The sequence below is a fragment of the Dreissena polymorpha genome, chromosome 8 (genome assembly GCF_020536995.1).
Source record: "Dreissena polymorpha isolate Duluth1 chromosome 8, UMN_Dpol_1.0, whole genome shotgun sequence".
Taxonomy (NCBI): domain Eukaryota; kingdom Metazoa; phylum Mollusca; class Bivalvia; order Myida; family Dreissenidae; genus Dreissena; species Dreissena polymorpha.
The window spans coordinates 86,720,889-86,739,927 of record NC_068362.1 but is presented as its reverse complement, the minus strand read 5'-3'; the positions used below and the strand labels follow the sequence as shown (position 1 = coordinate 86,739,927).

At 35.7% G+C, this 19,039-nt stretch overlaps 1 protein-coding gene and 1 long non-coding RNA gene across 5 annotated transcripts; one reads left to right on the top strand and one right to left on the bottom strand.

Annotated features, from left to right (window-relative positions):
- Positions 1-1,415: 1,415 nt before the first annotated feature.
- On the bottom strand, positions 1,416-14,688 carry LOC127842019 (zinc finger protein 502-like). 4 transcript variants are annotated; one of them, XM_052371330.1, is made up of 2 exons: positions 14,618-14,688; positions 1,416-7,986 (listed from the first exon to the last, which is right to left on the bottom strand). In XM_052371330.1, the coding sequence occupies exon 2, from the start codon at positions 7,983-7,985 to the stop codon at positions 5,025-5,027; it is 2,961 nt and encodes a 986-aa protein (XP_052227290.1). In that variant the 5' UTR covers position 7,986; positions 14,618-14,688; the 3' UTR covers positions 1,416-5,024. The 4 variants fall into 4 exon arrangements, with proteins under 4 accessions (XP_052227290.1, XP_052227287.1, XP_052227289.1 ...); XM_052371327.1 differs by having other exon boundaries at positions 14,611-14,683; XM_052371329.1 differs by lacking the exon at positions 14,618-14,688 and adding an exon at positions 14,455-14,581.
- Positions 14,689-14,872: 184 nt separating this feature from the next.
- LOC127842212 (uncharacterized) lies at positions 14,873-18,595 on the top strand. Its single transcript, XR_008031512.1, has 3 exons — positions 14,873-15,040; positions 16,543-16,660; positions 17,082-18,595. It is a non-coding gene; the product is annotated as an uncharacterized LOC127842212 (long non-coding RNA).
- Positions 18,596-19,039: the final 444 nt, after the last annotated feature.

The window sequence follows — 19,039 nt, the reverse complement described above, 5'->3', positions numbered from 1 at the left end:
CGGACCGATATGAAATGTTTTCTAGGATATTACCCATGTTGTCTTGAACAAACATAAATAAGTTTTTAACCGTAAATTTGGTAGCACCTTTTATAATATTATATATATTTATATATTTATAATATTAAAATCGATTTTTCTGTACTTTTGTTTTCGTGAAACTACTCCATATCTCTATATTTACTACAGACATTTAAATAAAAGGTTACACATGTGTTCAGGTTCTTCATAAACATTGACTGACCAGGACTTATAACTGACTAACCTTATACCATAATTATGCCCCCGTTTGTCAGGTAAAGGTATGCGTGCGAGTTTTTATTCCAGGTAAAGTTTGCGTGCAACAAGTACATATCTCTGTAATTACTACGGATATTCAGTTGAAACTTCACTCACGCTTTTGTGATTATTATACGAGGTAAAAGATTAAGGCCACAATTCGATCTGTGTTTAGGAAATTTAACTAAACATTGTCGTCCAACAACTCCAATCTATTGCTGACATGCTTATCTGCATGGGTTTGTATTAAGGGAAATTTGGGCTAAGGTCAATTTTGATTAAAATAGATAGCACGTCTTCAGTTAGGATAGAGACATTGTGCTAAAAGTGTGTGCTTAGGAAGGTTACAGACGGATCAAGCGAGATTACACCTGGCCACTGGGATCAAGGTCACAGTTTCTAAAAATAGCAAAAGTTTCCGAATGATAACTTTAGTTTGGAATGAAGTATTGTGCTTTAAGTTTGTTTGCAAGTGGACTTCTTCTTTTCGTATATAATTGTAGGTGGACTTAGTGAGGATCGTTTTCAACAACAAAAAATAAATCACAAAGCCTTACACTGGTATTAATATTTTTACTTACTAAGTTATAAAAGAGGGGGTAATCACGCCATAGTAAAGATGGCGTTGTCCATGCCGAGACAGGTATATTTCGCCGTTTTATACATCTTATTACTTATATTATAATTTTGTACTGTCGCTCACTTTCAAGGCATTTCAGCAAGAAAGTTACTAGCGTTTATTTCGTGTTAATATTCGCTCTATATAACCAAGTTTCAAGAAGATACAACTAAAAGTGTTAATTCTAAAGTGTTTACAAGGTTTCACTAAAGCTATATAACTAAAACTGCCCGCCTCCTGGTTGCCATGTTTTTCAACGAACCGAAACCGTTTTTGAACTCCGCTGAGACATCATTCTAACACAATCCTAACTAAGTTTCATAAAGATTGGACTTAAATGAGACTTCTTATTAAAAGGTTTCACTGTAGCCATATTAGGAAAACTGCCCCGCCCCCCTGGTGGCCATGATTTCAACAGACCACAACCATTTCCGAACTCAGCCGAGATATCATTCGAACAACTGTTCTGACCAAGTTTCATCAAGATCGGACAATATATGTTATTTTTAGAGTGTAAAAAAGTTTTTTCTTTAATTTGACCTAGTAACCTATATGTTTTCGATATGAAGTCTATGGTTGATGAGAATAAAATATGTTTAAAACAGTGTCAATTTCAAACATGATTTACAGGTTAACTAATATGATGTATCATTACAAAAGTACATAAAGATATGGTTAAAAAACATGAAAAAAATGGGGAAAAGTGTTAGATGCTTTAAGGTAGGTGTACCTATGTTACAAGGTATATATAAAGTGTCTTTTATGGGGTAGGCGTACTAATTGTGCATAAAAGGCGTCCAGCGAGAATAAAAAATATGCAATTTATTTTGTGGAGTCGCGATTAGTTTTTCGAGTTTAATTATTTTATTTAAATATGACACAAAAGCATCTATTTGTGGTGTCATTTTTCCTGTTTTGCATTTAAAGATAAATTCATTCGAACCAAAATGGCGGAGGCATTTAAACATAATTTCATGGTCAAGGCTGTCGAAGGCTTTATTAAAATCACAAACAAGAGCGCCGCATGACGGAGCAATATACGCCCGATTCGTGTGCCATTGGAGATGATACACTGATGATTGATGTATTTGTTTTGGAAATAAGCAAAAAAAACAACAACAACTTATATAACTGATATATTCATATATATGCATTGATATCAACTTGAACTAGAGCTTTGTCACTGAATGTGACTTATACCCCCATACCACTTTGACGCAGGATAAAAAGTTGTTTAAAAGTTTCGGATGAATACAATTTGAATTAGAGTCCGGACAAAGTGGCGCCGTTGAAAATGCACTAATTGACCCTATGACCTAGTTCTTGACCCGACATGACCCATATTCGAACTTGACCTAGATATCAACTAGATGCAACTACTGACCAAGTTTGGTAAAGATCGGATGAATACAATTTGAATAAGAGTCCGGACAAAGTGGCGCTGTTGAAAATGGACTAATTGACCCTATGACCTAGTTTTTTACCTGGCATGACCCATATTCGAACTTGGCCTAGATATCAACTAGATGCAACTACTGACCAAGTTTGGTGAAGATAAGATTTATACAATTTGAATTAGAGTCCGGACAAAGTAAAATGCACTAATTGACCCTTTGACCTAGTTTTTGACCCAGCATGACCCATATTCGGACTTGACCTAGATATCAACTAGATGCAACTACTGACCAAGTTTGGTGAAGATCGGATGAATACAATTTGAATTAGAGTCCGGACAAAGTGGCGCCGTTGAAAATGCACTAATTGACCCTATGACCTAGTTTTTGACCCGGCATGACCCATATTCGAACTTGGCCTATATATCAACTAGATGCAACTGCTGACCAAGTTTGGTGAAGATCGGATGAATACAATTTGAAATAGAGTCCGGACAAAGTGGCCCCTTTGAAAATGCACTTATTGACCCTATGACCTAGTTTTTGACCCGGCATGACCCATATTCGAACTTCGCCTAGATATCAACTAGATGCAACTGCTGACCAAGTTTGGTGAAGATCGGATGAATACAATTTGAATTAGAGTCCGGACAAAGTGATGCCTTCCGCCCGCCGCCCGCCCGCCCGCCAAGGGGTTTCACATAATACGTCCCGTATTTTATACGGGCGTATAAAAATATGAGACTGGTTTCGTTAGTTTCATCCAATAATTCAACTAGAGTTTGTCACAGACGTGACGAATACCCACAAATTCCGCATTGACACAGAATATTTTGCATGTTGTCTTCACAAAAAACAACGGACACCATGCTTAATGTTAAAAACGCACTAAGTGACCGCGTGACCTAGTTTTCCCATGTTCGAACTTGACCTACATATCATCTAGATACAACTTCTGACCAAGTTTGGTGAAGCTCTGATGAAAACTACTTGAACTAGAGAGCGGACACCATGCTCAATGTTTAAAACGCACTAAGTGTCCCCGTGACCTCATTTTTGACCCGGCAAGCCGGCATGGCCCATATTCAAACATAACCTAGACATCGTCTAGATACAACATCTGACCAAGTTTGGTGAAGATCAGATGGAAACAACTTGAATTAGAGAGCGGACACTTTATACTCAATGTTTAAAACGTACTTAGTGACCCCGTGACCTCATTTTTGACCCGGAATGACACATATTCGAACTTGATCTAGACATCATCTAGATACAACATCTGACCAAATTTGGTGAAGATCAGGGTTGGCATAAAACCCGGGTTTTATAGTATTGACCGGTACGGGCGGGTAATACTGGGAAAACCCGGGTTTTACTGGGAAATAGTGGGCAATACTGGGTAATAAAGATATTGAAGTGTACAACTTATAGGATAATAATGAGTTTGTACATATTTAAAGAACATATCTATAACCAATTTTTAACTATTAGTTACATTTTCAACTTCTAATTCATGTGAAAACATATTCATAATTCCTTCTCATTTTCATGAAAATGGAAATTCTTTTTCTTTGTCTGTTTGGATGGGCATTACTTGGGTATCGAAGATATTACACAATTATACAACAGCACAACTTGCATAATGATAATAACATTATTTTTCTAAAAATATGATATGATATGTAACAGAATGGTATTTATGAAGGAAAAGGGAAATGGGTAGAGACATGATGAATTATACATCTAATATATCTGTTTGTTATCATTCAAATAATTCAAATAATTTAGTTGATCTAATGTTGCATTAAGACTCATGCCCCAATTTAGTGTTTTAAATTATTGACACAGTTTTGTGTCATCATTTTTGACACTCACACGGTTTGTACAACTAACAATAACACTGGGCCACTTAGATAAACATTGGACCTATTTGGGGGAAATTGGGCCACATAAGGGCCCTATTAGGGCCAGACAAAGGCCCTCTAACTGTTTATTAGGGGCCATAAAAGATACACAGACTAGTGCAAATTAGGGCCCTCTCATAAACTGTGAAAACATGCTTTGATTGCTACAGTAACAGACAGATTCCTGTTAATTGTGTTTCAATATAAAAAAGTATTTCTTCAATGATCCCTCATTATCAATTCTGACTTTAAAGTTTAATGACTGTTATTGCAATTCTTTTGTAATCTGCACAAACATGAAACCTTGAGATCCTATTTGGGGATTTTTTTATATAAAATCACAGAAGGAAATAAGGCTAAAACAAAAGTGTGTAGCATGTTCATGTAAAGTCAGTGCCGAAGTTGAAAGACTAAAAACTCATCTTAAAAAAATGTTCTAAGGCAGTGCAAGTGAGCAAAGCTACAGAAAGTACTACATCAAGTGAGGTCTGTGTTGCTGACTCAGAGGCAGCATTTTGACAGAGAGGTCATCGATATGCATCTACACCGTGCATCTGATCCTGGACTTTAATTGTTTTTCATGTCTAGCAATGCTTTTGCGCATCCATGCTATGATAAATACTTTTGTTCATTTTGCGTTTGTTCCAGGCCTGGTTTGTTCTGGACTTATTTTATTGCAATTGTTAGTATAGAAACGTTCAGAATTGTTTACATCTATATTGGTGTCTTTTTTATAAAGATTATATAAAAGTGTGCAGTTTGATTTAGCATGTCTTCTTGATCACGTATAACGGTATTATTATTAATTGTTTTAGTCGTTGTATAGTTTCAGCTTCTGCTCGTTTTTTTCCCGGTTTTTCGCAAAATATTTGGTGTTCTTTTCGGAACCTTCAATCCACTTACATCACACAATTGAACGGTTTCTCTCTCGATAGTATGTATCTTCATGTGTTTCTTTAAATAACTTCTCCGCTTACTCGCAAAACCACAAACATCACACTTGTACAGTCTTTCTTCTGTATGTATCTTCATGTGTGTGTTCATAGTACCAAGACGTTTACATTCATAACCACATACCTCACACTTTAACAGTCTTTTTCCTATATGTATCATCATGTGTCTGGTCAAGATACCTTTCACGGTACATCCAAAACCACACACCTCACACTTGAACGGTCCTTCCACTTTATGTATCCTCATGTGTCTCTTCAAGCCACCTTTATGGATACATCCATAACCACACACCTCACACTTGAACGGTCTTTCTCCTGTATGTATCATCATGTGTCTCTTAAAGGTACCAAAATAGTTACATTCATAACCACATACCTCACATCTGTACAGTCTTATACCCGTATGTATCCTCATGTGTATGTCCAAGCCAGAAAGATCTTTACATTCATAATCACACACTTCACATTTGCAGTTCCTTTCCTCAGGTTTTGGCAAGTTGGTCTTTTGTATTGCAATAGTGACCTTTTGTTCTAATTTAACATTTGCCATGTTGAAGCCATCTTGTTTGATGAGATTTTGATGCATAACTTCACATTCTGTTTGTTCTATTTCCACATTGGCCAATTGTAAGCAATCTTGTTTGGTGAGATCTTGATGCATAACTTTACATTCTGTTTGTTCTAATCTTACACTGGCCATGTTGAAGCGATCTTGTTTGGTGAAATTTTGATGCATAACTTCAAATTCTGTTTGTTCTAATTTAACATTTGCCAAGTTGAAGCCATCTTGTTTGGTGAGATCTTGATCCATAACCACACACCTCACACTTGTACTCTCTCTCTCTCCTACATGTATCTTCATGTGTGTTTTCAAGTGACTACTTTGTTTACATGAATAGCCACACATCACACAATTGAACGGTTCTCTCCTTACAGTATGCATCTTCATATGTCTCTTTAAATTACCTCTCAGTTTATATGCATAACCACATACCTCACACTTGTATTGTTTCTCTCCTGTATGTATCCTCATGTGTGTCTTCAAGTTACCAGGCTTGTTACATTCATAACCACACACTTCACACTTGTACAGTCTTTCTCCTGTATGTATCAGCATGTGTGTCTTCATAGTACCAGGACGGTTACATTCATAACCACATACCTCACACTTGTACACTCTTTCTCCTGTATGTATCTTCATGTGTGTCTTCAAAGTACCAGGGCGGTTACATTCATAACCACATAACTCACACTTAAACAGTCTTTCTCCTATATGATTCCTCATGTGTCTCTTCAAGCCACCTTTCCAGATAAATCCATAACCACACACCTCACACTTGAACGGTCTTTCTCCTGTATGTATCATCATGTGACTCTTTAAGTGACCAAAATAGTTACATTCATAACCACATACCTCACACCTGTACAGTCTTATACCCTTATGTATCCTCATGTGTATGTCCAAACCAGAACGATCTTTACATTCATAATCACACACTTCACACTTGCAGTTCCTTTCCTCAGTTTTTTCTAAGTTTGTCTTTTGTATTGCACTAGTGAGCTTTTGTTCTAATTTAACATTGGCCATGTTGAAGCCATCTTGTTTGATGAGATCTTGATGCGTAACTTCACATTCTGTTTGTTCTATTTCCACACTGGCCAATTGTAAGCAATCTTGTTTGGTGAGATCTTGATGCATAACTTTACATTCTGTTTGTTCTAATCTTACACTGGCCAAGTTGAAGCGATCTTGTTTGTCGAGATTTTGATGCATAACTTCAAATTCTGTTCGTTCTAATTTCAAACTGGCCAATGTTAAGCCATCTTGTTTGGTGAGATCTTGATGCATACCTTCACATTCTCTTTGTTCTAATTTCACATTGTTCAGGTTGAAGCCATCCTGTTTGGTGAGATCTTGATGTATAATTTCACATTCTCTTTGTTCTAATTTCACACTGGCCAAGTTGAAGCCATCTTGTTTGGTGAGATATTGATGCATAACTTTGCATTCTGTTTGTTCTAATATTACACTAGCCAAGTTGAAACGATCTTGTTTTGTGAGATATTGATGCATAACTTCACATTCTGTATGTTCTACTTTCACACTGGCCAATTTAAGGCCATCTTGTTTGGTGAGATCTTGATGCCTAACGTCACAGTCTGTTTGCTCTAATCGCAAACTGGCTAAGTTGTAATCATCTTGTTTGGTGAGATCTTGATGCTCAACTTCACATTCTGTTTGATCTAATCTTACACTGGCCAAATTGAAGCAATCTTGTTTGGTGAGATATTGATGCATAACTTCACATTCTGTTTGTTCTAATTTCACACTGGCCAATTTAATGCCATCTTGTTTGGTGAGATCTTGATGCATAACTTCACATTCTCTTTGTTCTAATTCCACATTGGCCAAGTTGAAGCCATCTTGTTTGGTGAGATCTTGATCCATCACTAGACATCCTATCTGTTCAGATTGTTCATATACAAAATTGAGGCCATCTTGCTCGTTGTGATTTTGATGTATCTCTTCCCGTAGGACCTGTTCTGATTTGGCACATGCAGAATAAAAAACATCAGCCACATTATGCCATTCATCCGTCTCAATTTTGACACAATCAGAGTTCAAGTCCTCTGGTGTTCTGTCTGAGCTTAAAGTTTCTTGAACCACCCGAACCGACATAGAGTTTACGTCAGTTTGCATGGTAGAATAAAATTCTGTTCTTATTGCAGTCTCCCTTTCCTTGCCACTTTCCATGTCACTGCACTTTGTCTCTTGTTTCCTTCTTTTGTTGTAGTTGGAGGCCGTCTGAAGAGAGCTGTCCCGTGTACATTTCATTCTGGAAATGAATCACATATAAACATGTTTATAGATAGGCTGACAGACACAGCATAGCAAGGCAGATATATACGTTAACAAGAGATGAGTCCATAGGGCACCGATGCCCCCTCATCTCACTAATGTCTCAAAACTCCACATATGTAACAAGGGACAAAAGTCACAAAACTGTCGCAAAACCAGGTTTTCAATTTTAAAAAAGTCTGATACAGGGAGACAATTCAAAATGTGCATTGTTACCCCCCTTGTTTCAAATTCAATATATTTTTACTCGTGGCAACCTTGATTTCAATAAGCAAAAAAAGTCTGATAAAGGGAGGAAATTCAAAATGTGTATTATTACTGATTGTTCATAGTTACCGCCTTGTTTCAAAATCAATCTATTTTAATGGTGGCGAACTTGACCATGGAAATATCGACATAATTCTTTCGCGCGACACACCGTCCAATGATGGTGAACAAATGTGCCAAATGATTTTTAAATCTCACAATGAACGACATAGTTATGGCCTGGAAAAGCTCATTTATGGCCATTTTTTACCTTTGAACTCAAAGTGTGACCTTGACCTTGGAGATATCGACTTAATTCTTACGCGCGACACACCGTCCAATGATGGTGAACAAATTTGCCAAATGATTTTAAAATCACACAATGAAAGACAAAGTTATGGCCCAGACAAGCTTGTTCCGCCCGCCCGACAGCCGACATTCGCCAATCTAATAACAATTTTTTTCCTTTGGAAAACCTGGTTAAAAACACGGCCTTGATCTAAAGTCATGCAGGTAGACTCAGACACCCAAAATCAGGTATCTGAAAGTGTTTTGGAAAAAAAATAAAGAAAAGTGTTATTTTAGAAAAATCTAGAAAAAGTCCAAGGCCTGTAACTTCGTCAAAAATCTATGGACAAGAACGAAACGCAAACGTGATCTATAAGTCATATAGCTAAAGCAGAGCATAACAGGTGCCACGCTCGGCTTCAGGTGCAGTTTTGAATAGATGAAAGCTTGTCAGAATTTGCTTTGACCTAATAACCCAAACATGGGTGTGGCATGTAGAACTCATCAAGGTGCAGCTACATATGAAGTTTCAAAGTTGTAGGTTGAAGCACTTTGATTTTAGAGCCAATGTTCGAAACCTTGACAAAATGTTAAGGTTTTAGCACGACGCGTACGACGACGGACAAGACGAGCTGGCTATCTTCGAAAACAGCCGAGCTAAAAATCAGGTAAATATCTGCAAGCATTTAGGAAAAAAAGGTCTGGAAAACAGTTATTCAAAAGCAAAAATTCAAGGCCGGTAACTTTGCCAAAAACCAATGGACAAGAACAAAACTCTAACTTGATATGTGTGGTTGTGCAGGTAGACTCACACATCAAAAATCAGGTATATATCTCGGTTTTAGGAAAACAACTCCAGATAGAGAATGTCAGACGGACTTACTGACAGACAGATGAACGGACAGTCCGACTGCTATATGCCACCCTACCAGGGTATAAACAAGAGGGCCTGAAAGGCCCAAAGTCGCTCACCTGAGATAACAAGATATTATTGGGACATTTCTTCTGACCATGTTTCATGAAGACCGCCCCTTGGAAGCCATGTTTTTCAAGCAAACATAATTATTTGCGAACTCATCCAAGCTATCATTGGGACCAATCTTCTGACCAAATTTCATGAAGATTGGACCATAAATGTGGCCTCTAGAGTGTTGACAAGGTTTTACTATAGCCATATAAGGAAAAATGCCCCGCCCCCTGGCGGCCATGTTTTTCAACCAAAGGGCATCATTTATGAACTCGTCTAAGATATAATTGGGCTGAATCTTCTGACCAAGTTACATGAAGATTGGATGATAAATGTGGCCTCTAGAGTGTTAACAAGATTTTACTATAGCCATATAAAGCCATATAAGGAAAAATGCCCCGCCCCTTAACAGCCATGTTTTTCAAGCAAAGGTAACCATTTCTTAACTCATCCAAGATATCATTGGGACAACCCTTCTGAGCAAGTTTCTTGAAGATCGGAAAATAAATGTGGCCTCTAGAGTGTTAACAAGATTTTACTATAGCCATTTGAGGAAAAATGTCCCGCCCCCTGGCGGCCATGTTTTTCAACCAACCGACATCATTTTCGAACTCGTCCAAGATATTTTTTGGATGAATCTTCTGACTTCGTTTTATGAGGATCGGACAATAAATGTGGCCTCTAAAGTGTTAACAAGATTTTGCTACAGCCATATTTAACCATATAAAGAAAAATGCCCCGCCCCTTGGCAGCCATGTTTTTCAAGCAAACGTAACCATTTTCGAACTCATCCAAGATATCATTGAAACCAATCTTTCATTTAGATTGGACAATAAATGTGGCCTCTAGAGAGTGAACAAGGCAAATGTTGAATTCGCACAACAGACGACGGACAACGGACAAAAGGCGATCACAAAAGCTCACCATGAGCACGTTGTGCTCAGGTGGGTAAAAAACAAGAGATGTGTTTGTCAGAAACACAATTCCCCCTCCTGCGCCGCTTTAAAATACAATTTCTATTTATCGTTTGGCAGGTATGGAAAATATCTCGCTTGAAAACTTGTTACTTCCCTTGGATTTTGTTTTTTTAAACTTTGACCTTGAAGGATGACCTTGACCTTCCACCACTCAAAGTGTGCAGCTCCATGAGATACACATGCATGCCAAATATTGCAAAAGTTATGGCAAATGTTAAAGTTTGACCAAACAGACCAACAGACAGGGCAAAAACAATATGTCCCCCCCTATAGTGGTGGGGGGACATAAAAAAGTTATGACCAATGTTAATGTTTTCGGACGGACAGACAGACAGACGGACAGTTGAACTGCTATGTGCCACCCTACCCAAGGCATAACACAAGATGTGTTTGTCAGAAACACAATGCCCCCTTCTGTGCCGCTTTGAAGCCACATATTTGACCTTTGACCTTGAAGAATGATCTTGACCTTGACCTTTCACCACTCAAAATGTGCAGCTCCATGAGATACAATATTGCAAAAGTTATGGCCAATGTTAAAGATTTATTTCGGACGGACTGACAGACGGACGGATGGACGGACAGTTCAAATGCCATATGCCACCCTAACAGGGGCATTAAAAGTATGGTGGGACAGAAATGACAAATACACGTTTGAATGAAACATTTTGGAAACAGTGTAAAACACCACTTTAACAAACAAATTTATATCATTATTTATATATCATTAACATACTCATGAATTATAAAGGCATTTATTGGAGTTTTTTCAATATTTCTGTATCTTTCATATATGTTTTAAAAATTATAATTTCTGGCCCGACATACTTTTTCAAGAAAACTATTTTTAAACTCAAATTGTTTACATTTTGTTCTTACAAAAGAGAATCATTTTTGCAGTGTTTCTAGAGTGTAATATTTAATCATACTCTAACATTATCTTCTTCAGTGGTATAAGTTCCAGCTGTTGTCTGTGGTTTTGTAAATAAAATAAGGACTTATTACTCTAAAGAAAAAAGTGGTTTATAAGGTTTAAAAATTTGATTATTTACTCTCTTTGAAAGATTTCATTAGAACTGGTTCATGTTTCACTGAAGTATGTGTTACAGACTGGTAACAGTGTATGTTAGTTGTGCATATTGTTCAAAACTTAATATAAAATGCTTATGGTAGGTTCTCATACATGCCATAAATTTTCAGACCGATTCCTGGACATTGTGATAAAATTTCCGGGACATTTGCCGATTTTCCGGGACATGTATACAAATAGCGATATATGAAGTCATACATGTATTTTTGGTACGCATTTTTTCGCGATATCCAATTAGTTAAATTACTTATGTAACTTACCTGGAATAAACAAATTTAACATCCATTTAAGATCAATGCACAGAAAACGTTATTTAAACAAGAAGAATAAATTATAATTAACATCGTAAATTGCTTTTAAACAATCGACAAATTAAACATTTCTACATCCGTTACTAGATACAAGCCATGTGTTTTGCGTGTTTGAAAAGAGCACATGTATATAAACATGAGATAGTTCAGTGCTGATTTAATTTTCAGTCACTGTATACACTTAAAACGTGGACTGCGTGTAACACGGGTGATGAATTCAGACGTTGTCATGGGTGGCGCGCGCGGTGTAAGCTATGACGTCAAACTGTTACAACTAACATTGTATGCGCTGAGCGTAAAGTCGTGTTGTTCGTCGCAATATGAGTGTGAATGAATCTGACACCGCGAAAATCCGGGTGAAACTGGATTTATTCATGAATGTGCATCGCGTAATCCGTTAAAACTACACAGCCATCAAATTTTAGCAAGCCAAGTCACAACGAATTAACCCCATTTGCTTGACTGTGATTACGAGACAATCGACAAGATAATAGGACCCCCCGTTAATTGATCGATTTTGACACGTAGCGTTTTTGCCTAATCGGTCAGGCATTGCTTTGGAGATGACGCAATATCAGTGGCAAGTACAGATTTGCATGCTAATATAAGGAACATACAGGTTTTACTGAAATCCGGGACATTTGACAAATTTCCGGGACTGCGGGACAGGGTATGCATTTCCGGGACTGTCCCGGATGATCCGGGACGTATGGCATGTATGTAGGTTCTGGTTGAGTCGCGGGTTATTGTTGAGTAATGGTATAGAGAGCGTGTGAAATCCCAAGAACATTTTGCACATGATGCATTTCGTTACGTTTTGACACAGTCACCATCATTTTGCTGATAAAAAATGGGACAAAACAGGTACCTTTAATATTGAAATTCATCAAACTTTATATATTCTTATCAAATATTTACTCCTATTTGTATTGTTCATATGATATAGTGTTTCTAAGTAACAAAAAATTGTTTATTTACGAGTATTTTCCATCATACATGCAGGCTTCCTGAAAAGTTCCCCAAAACGCCTGTCAACCGGACAGGCTGATGAAAAAGTTAGCCTGTGTGGACAAAAATTCACCTGACCGAACAGCATGAGTTTATAATTGAATAATTAAGTAAAGTTTAACTCATATTTATTGCAATGTGCAGCCTGGGTATAAGTACACTTGATAAAGTAAAACAAAACACTTGCGTGTTCTAGTGATTACAGTGTATGATGGACAACAGCTTTAAATTCTAGTCAGACTCAAAGGAAAATATATATTTTTATAGGGATCCGATGCATTTAATAGGCTATTTTATAAGATTTATGTCTGGGGACAAGAAGGCCTCACATCAACATGCTTAATTTACTAAGATTTTCAGTGGATTGAAAATGCTTAATTTACGAAGATTTTCAGGGGATTGAAAAGAATCGTGTTGAACTCACATGTTTAACTCGCAGATTTCAATAAGTCTCTGCTCATGTGCATTCTTGGTTCCGAAGTTAACTGTGATGTTTCCATAATCCCGCTTAAATGTTTACAGTTTCGCTTCATATTGATTGTTTTGATATGCAGCGATTTTCCTTGTCCAATTGGGAAAAGTACCTGTACCGGTCCAATTGGGAAAAATTGAGTCGTAAAAACCTCAAAATTGGGAAAAATCGAGTCGTGAAAACCTCAAATTGGGAAATTGGTGTATTTGATTTTTTTCTCCCAAATACTTTAAAATTGATAACCAAGTGTTTTCAAGCTGTCAATATTATATAAACCTAGGTTCAAGCTATAGAGCTGCAAAGGGAAACTAACTAAATGTTGCTTAAAAAAAAAAAAAAAAAAAAAAATTTTTTTTTTTTTTTTTACCTTTAATTGGGAATTTAATGACAGCAATTGGGAAATTTGTATTTTTTCGTAATTGGGAAAGTGCCGTTTACCGGTACTTTATAAAGAAGGAGGAAAATCGCTGATATGGCACAGTAATATATCAGACCAATGAAATTAATGTTGTCGAAAAAACAACAAAGGGAGAGCACTCTTACGAACTAGTGACGCGTTAGTGTTTTTAATGACAAAAAGGCTAGAAATTCACGAAAATAGTGATTTTAATGAGGGAATTTTTCGTTCTTTTGGCAAGTATTTGACTTTTCAGTATTAAGTCATAAATTTTTTACCTGTCACAAGGAACGGCGATATTAGAATCTTTGCCGGACCATAAAGAATTTTGCCGGACAAGACCGGCGGTCCAGCCTTTTCAGGAAGCCTGTACATGTCTGTTGGCATTTTTTTCACAAGAAATTAACCTTCCCTGCAATGTCAGTTTTGCGGCCATTTATAGAACGCACATCTTGAAATTTGGGCTGCCAATCAGAATCAAAGGATCAACCAGAACCATTATTTTCAAGATTGCAGTTTGGCACCATCAACACAATCGATTATTTTGATGTTTACAGACGATAAACATTTGAACAAATATAAACAAATATAAAGACCAAAGATTAAAAACTTAAATAAGTATGTTTATAATGATTCATGATCATATATTTATAAAATATATGTGATGTAGCATCTGTATGAAATATTACCCAAGTCTCCACAAGAATATAGCAGATATCGGGAATTATTCTTTTACATTACCCCACCCGCTTCTGATCATTTCAGAAAAAGATATGTCCTTAAACTTTTGTGCGTAAATGATGAATCACCTATTAGCATATTAATAAACAAAATAAATTCCTCACTATTCACCATAACAGGATTCTCAACGTAGAAAAAATGCTTTTGCAAAATACACACTGTTGTTGTTGTTGTTGTTGAGAATATTTTGGTCAAAACGGTTCATGAAAAATAAAAGGGTCTCACTAAAACGCTTACGGAATTTGCATACAATATAGATAACGTTGAAAACTGCATACGATATGAACAAAGAAGGAAATTGCAGACGGTAATCGCTGTCCGTTATTATGGTGTTTATTATGGTTTAGTTATTTTAATTTTATTTTTTGATGTTAAAAATACACGATGGATACTTAAATATTGATGTTTACCTTTTTTATTTTGATATTTTATGGTGTAGATTAACCTAAGTTAATATAACAATCAAAACAGTAGGGCATGGAATGGCAGATCAACATTGTTAATTTTCGGATAAACTTTCTGGATTTTGCCAAGGTATATTTTTTCATAGATTTTCAGTTTGTTTTCTTCAAGAAGTAGTATGTGGAAAAACATTTCCTGTAAAAAGAATATATTTCATCAATCATAACGTGTTTATGAGACGTATTGGCTCTCATAATGACGATTTTAGCGGATATTTCTGTCTGTTACACAGTTGTCAAAATCTAAAACGCTTCACCATTTATCTGTCAAATCATTTCTTATTATACGATCTTAAAATGACATCAACTGTAGTAACACATCTTTGATACATTTTAGTGCTTATATGCTTCTCAAAGTTTTCTACTTTCACTTTATTTATTTTTAAGATGATTGTATAACTGTTGATCAATTGATAGCTGAAAGACTGTCAAATGAATATGGAATTAGGTTGTAGTAGATACAGTCAAGTTACCATTACCGGATCATTACCCATAGAGGATCACTTTCATGTTCAAGAATGCGCTTCCCGATAAATAGTTGTCAGTTTTGGATGATATTTTGAACACAACATTTTCAATCACATATAGAAAACAATTATAACAAAAACAAATGAATATAATTTACAACTGGCAATGTAATTTGGGCATTGTAAACAACACAGTTCATGTTTCGACAGTTCAAATAGCGTGGTAGAAGCCCCCTGAGTGGTTTCGATCACGTGATCCGTTATGGCTACAACTGATCTGTTAATGCATGAATTCTGCAGCGAAAAAAAGGTATCACAAATACATTTTGCCTGCGTTTAAAAATAAGACTATATGCTGAATCAGCGAGCAAAGGTAATATTTAATCAAACTGATGTAAAAGAAGTCTCAAAACATTTATTGATTTTCACCAGAACAACTTTATTACGCTACATATCCGGTAATGGTAACTTGGCTGTACATGTATTATAAAATTTGTGTTAAAAATCTGTGTGCAATCCTGTAATGGACTGTAAGCAATCGCAATTCTATTTGTAACACCAGAATTAACCCTTTACATGCTGGGAAATTTGTCGTCTGCTAAAATGTCGTCTGCTGAATTTCTACAATTAGCATTTCTTTGATTTTTTTTCAAAAAATACTATCAGAATAGCAAACAGTTTGGATCCAGATGAGACGCCACGTTCTGTGGCGTCTCATCTGGATCCAAACTGTTTGCAAAGGCCTTCAAAATTTGGTTCCCGCACTGAAAGGATTAATGAATGCGTTATCAATGTCAATTAAGTGTTCATGATCAAGTTGAAATTAAAGCAGTGATGCGCAAAGATAATGATTCGTTAAAACAAAAAAGAAATAAAAAATGTAGAACAACACAAATTTGGAAGTCACTTTAGAGACTATAGTTTCCAGTTTTAGACAATTTAAAGGTTGTCTGCTCATATGTTTTGGAATATTGGTAAGATTGTTACCAGATTCAATACTTGTGCAGGCATTTTTTTTTATTTGTAATGTATTATGTTTAAATATAATTAAAACCACACATATATATTTTGCAATAATTTTGTTAAGGCCTGTATCTTGTTGTTTCAGTGAAGAACTCCAATGATATACATGTAGGGGCATGTGTCCAAAGCTGATCCACATCATAACATACTGATTGGGAATAATGACATAGTACCAAAAGATGTGCTTATACTGTAATTAGCAGGTATGGTATGACTCACACCATGTATTGTTTACCTCATTTGTGTTTACTATTTATTCTATTTTTTTCCATTAGGAAAAACAACATATGATTTATTGATTATCTTATCCATGGTATGCGGATGTTTAGATAAAAACTAACAGAATTTATTAAACAAAAATGCCTTAGCTCTTTTCACTATGCATATCTGGAGGAAACAGAAATAAATTATGTACAAAACAAAAATCTTATGTTCATGTTGATAACAGTGTATCATTTGATTAATAATGTGTTGTGTTATTTTTACAAATATTAAGTTCAATAAGAAAAACAACAATGAAGGGAAAAATAACATGTGGTTACCACTGTATTGATGTATTATTGATGTGTTTGTGGAACGTTGCAGTCATAAATTATCAGTCATTGTTATATATTTTCATTGCAGATCTTCACAAATGAACCTGGCAGATCCTGGTGCAACCTTACCTTACCATGTTTACATCTAACCGTCAGTTTGAGCTGTGTGTGGGTGGTAACACGGACTATATACATGTATTGCCCAGTAATTGTCTTGTGATGGACCTTTTTAACATATCAAGTATTTAATTGAAGACTTAAGAGGTCAGTTTTCATCAAAGAATTTAAAAATACAGTTTTTTTTGTAAGGGTGAATATGTGGTTATAATGGCATTGATGTATATCTTGTGTCTGTTTTTTAATCAGCCTTTCATCCATAATTATGAATATTAAGCATGATAAAGTATTTTAAGGGAATATAATGTAGAAATGTTATGTTGTTTCTGCACAAGCTTTTGAATACAAGAAATTCTATGTTCACTCAGCACTGTTTACACATTGTCAATGAATTTGCTTGTTTTAGTTTCCAAATCTGTCTGTCTCTAGCTCCCTGTGAATAATGTACTTTTTTACATTGCATCCATTGATTTTAAATGGGGTGTATTATGCACATGTCACACTTTTTTTACAAAAACATCAAGGTCAAAGGTAAAATATATGGGTCAAAATCATAACTTTTGCAATATTGAAGATAGCAACTTGATATTTGGCATGCATGTGTACCTCATGGAGCTGCACATTTTGAGTGGTGAAAGGTCAAGGTCATCCTTCAAGGTCAAAGGTCAAATATATGGGTCAAAATCGTTCAAAAAGGGACATTGTGTATTGTGTTTTACAAACACACACCTTGTTATGTTATGTAATGGCCTTTCAATCATCTTATTTTTTTATGAAATACGCTGGATTTGTCTTTTCATTTCATCCATGATATCATTATGTTTTTTTGCCTGTTACATTTTGCGGCCCAATGTACGTGTTAAGCAGTTTAACCATTTACAACGGCATTTGTGGCGAGGCTAACAGTCATAAGGTTGGTCATTACATGCACTGCATATCATAAAATCGTTTGGCTTTTATTGACAAAATTTGCGAAAACGGTGTTAAAGACTAAACATCACAAGTGTCGCAACTTCGTCCCCACCTGGGAATTCAGAGCGCAAATTTCAGATTATAATGTGTCAGATTTTACACTTGTATAATGAAGAAGTCATCTCTTGACAAGATGGTGATGTCCTGATCTCGTTCCAAGCCACACATGATACTTGTTTTGCTTTTAATCAAAATCGGTGTTAAATAGTAAACATAAAAAGTGTCACAAATTCGTCCCTATTGAGAAATCAGAGCTAAAATTTCTGATTTTAATTTGTCAGATTTTGCACTTTTATAATGAAGAAGTCATCTCTTGACAAGATGGTGGTGTCCTTATCTCGTGCCGAGCCACAAATGATTCTTGTTTTGGTTCAAAGCAACATATAAACGAAGATTTTTTTAATGTACTTTGTTTTAAATTCTGTTCTTTGAAAAATGCATGTACTTTGTTTTAAATTCTGTTCTTTGAAAAATGCATAATAAGTCATCAACTATTATAATTTTATGAAAATATTACTTTAATTTTGGTTAATGCAGTTATTGATAGAAATTGTTTTAACGCATACGATGTAGATAACGTTCGCGAACCACAATAGAAACGTTCGTTGAATTCACGTTTAAACGCGACGGTCACGTTCTTACAGTGGGTATTATTTGTTGATCTTACTTTTTTCCGTTTAAGTTTCAAACATTGGCTCGAAAAAGTGTGTGCAAAGGCTCATTATCGACAATAAAGATAACTTAATAATAAGCTGTTAAAACAACAAGCAACAGTTTATGGGATTTAAGTATTAGTCTTATTAAAATATACGGTCAGTACAAACATATATTGTAATATATGCTACTAACAATCGTTAAGTATAAACTGTAAGCAAACATCAACAATAACAATAACAGTTCGAGTATAAATATAGGTGAATGGAAAAAGTGAAAATCATTTAATTGTCTTATGAAAAT

Coding starts and splice junctions, on each gene's coding strand:
- LOC127842019 (XM_052371326.1), bottom strand. CDS start 11,863: ATGGATGTTAAATTTGTTTATTCCAG. Junction 7,987..11,837: donor GTTAAATTTGTTTATTCCAG/GTAAGTTACATA, acceptor ATTCATTTCCAG/AATGAAATGTACACGGGACA.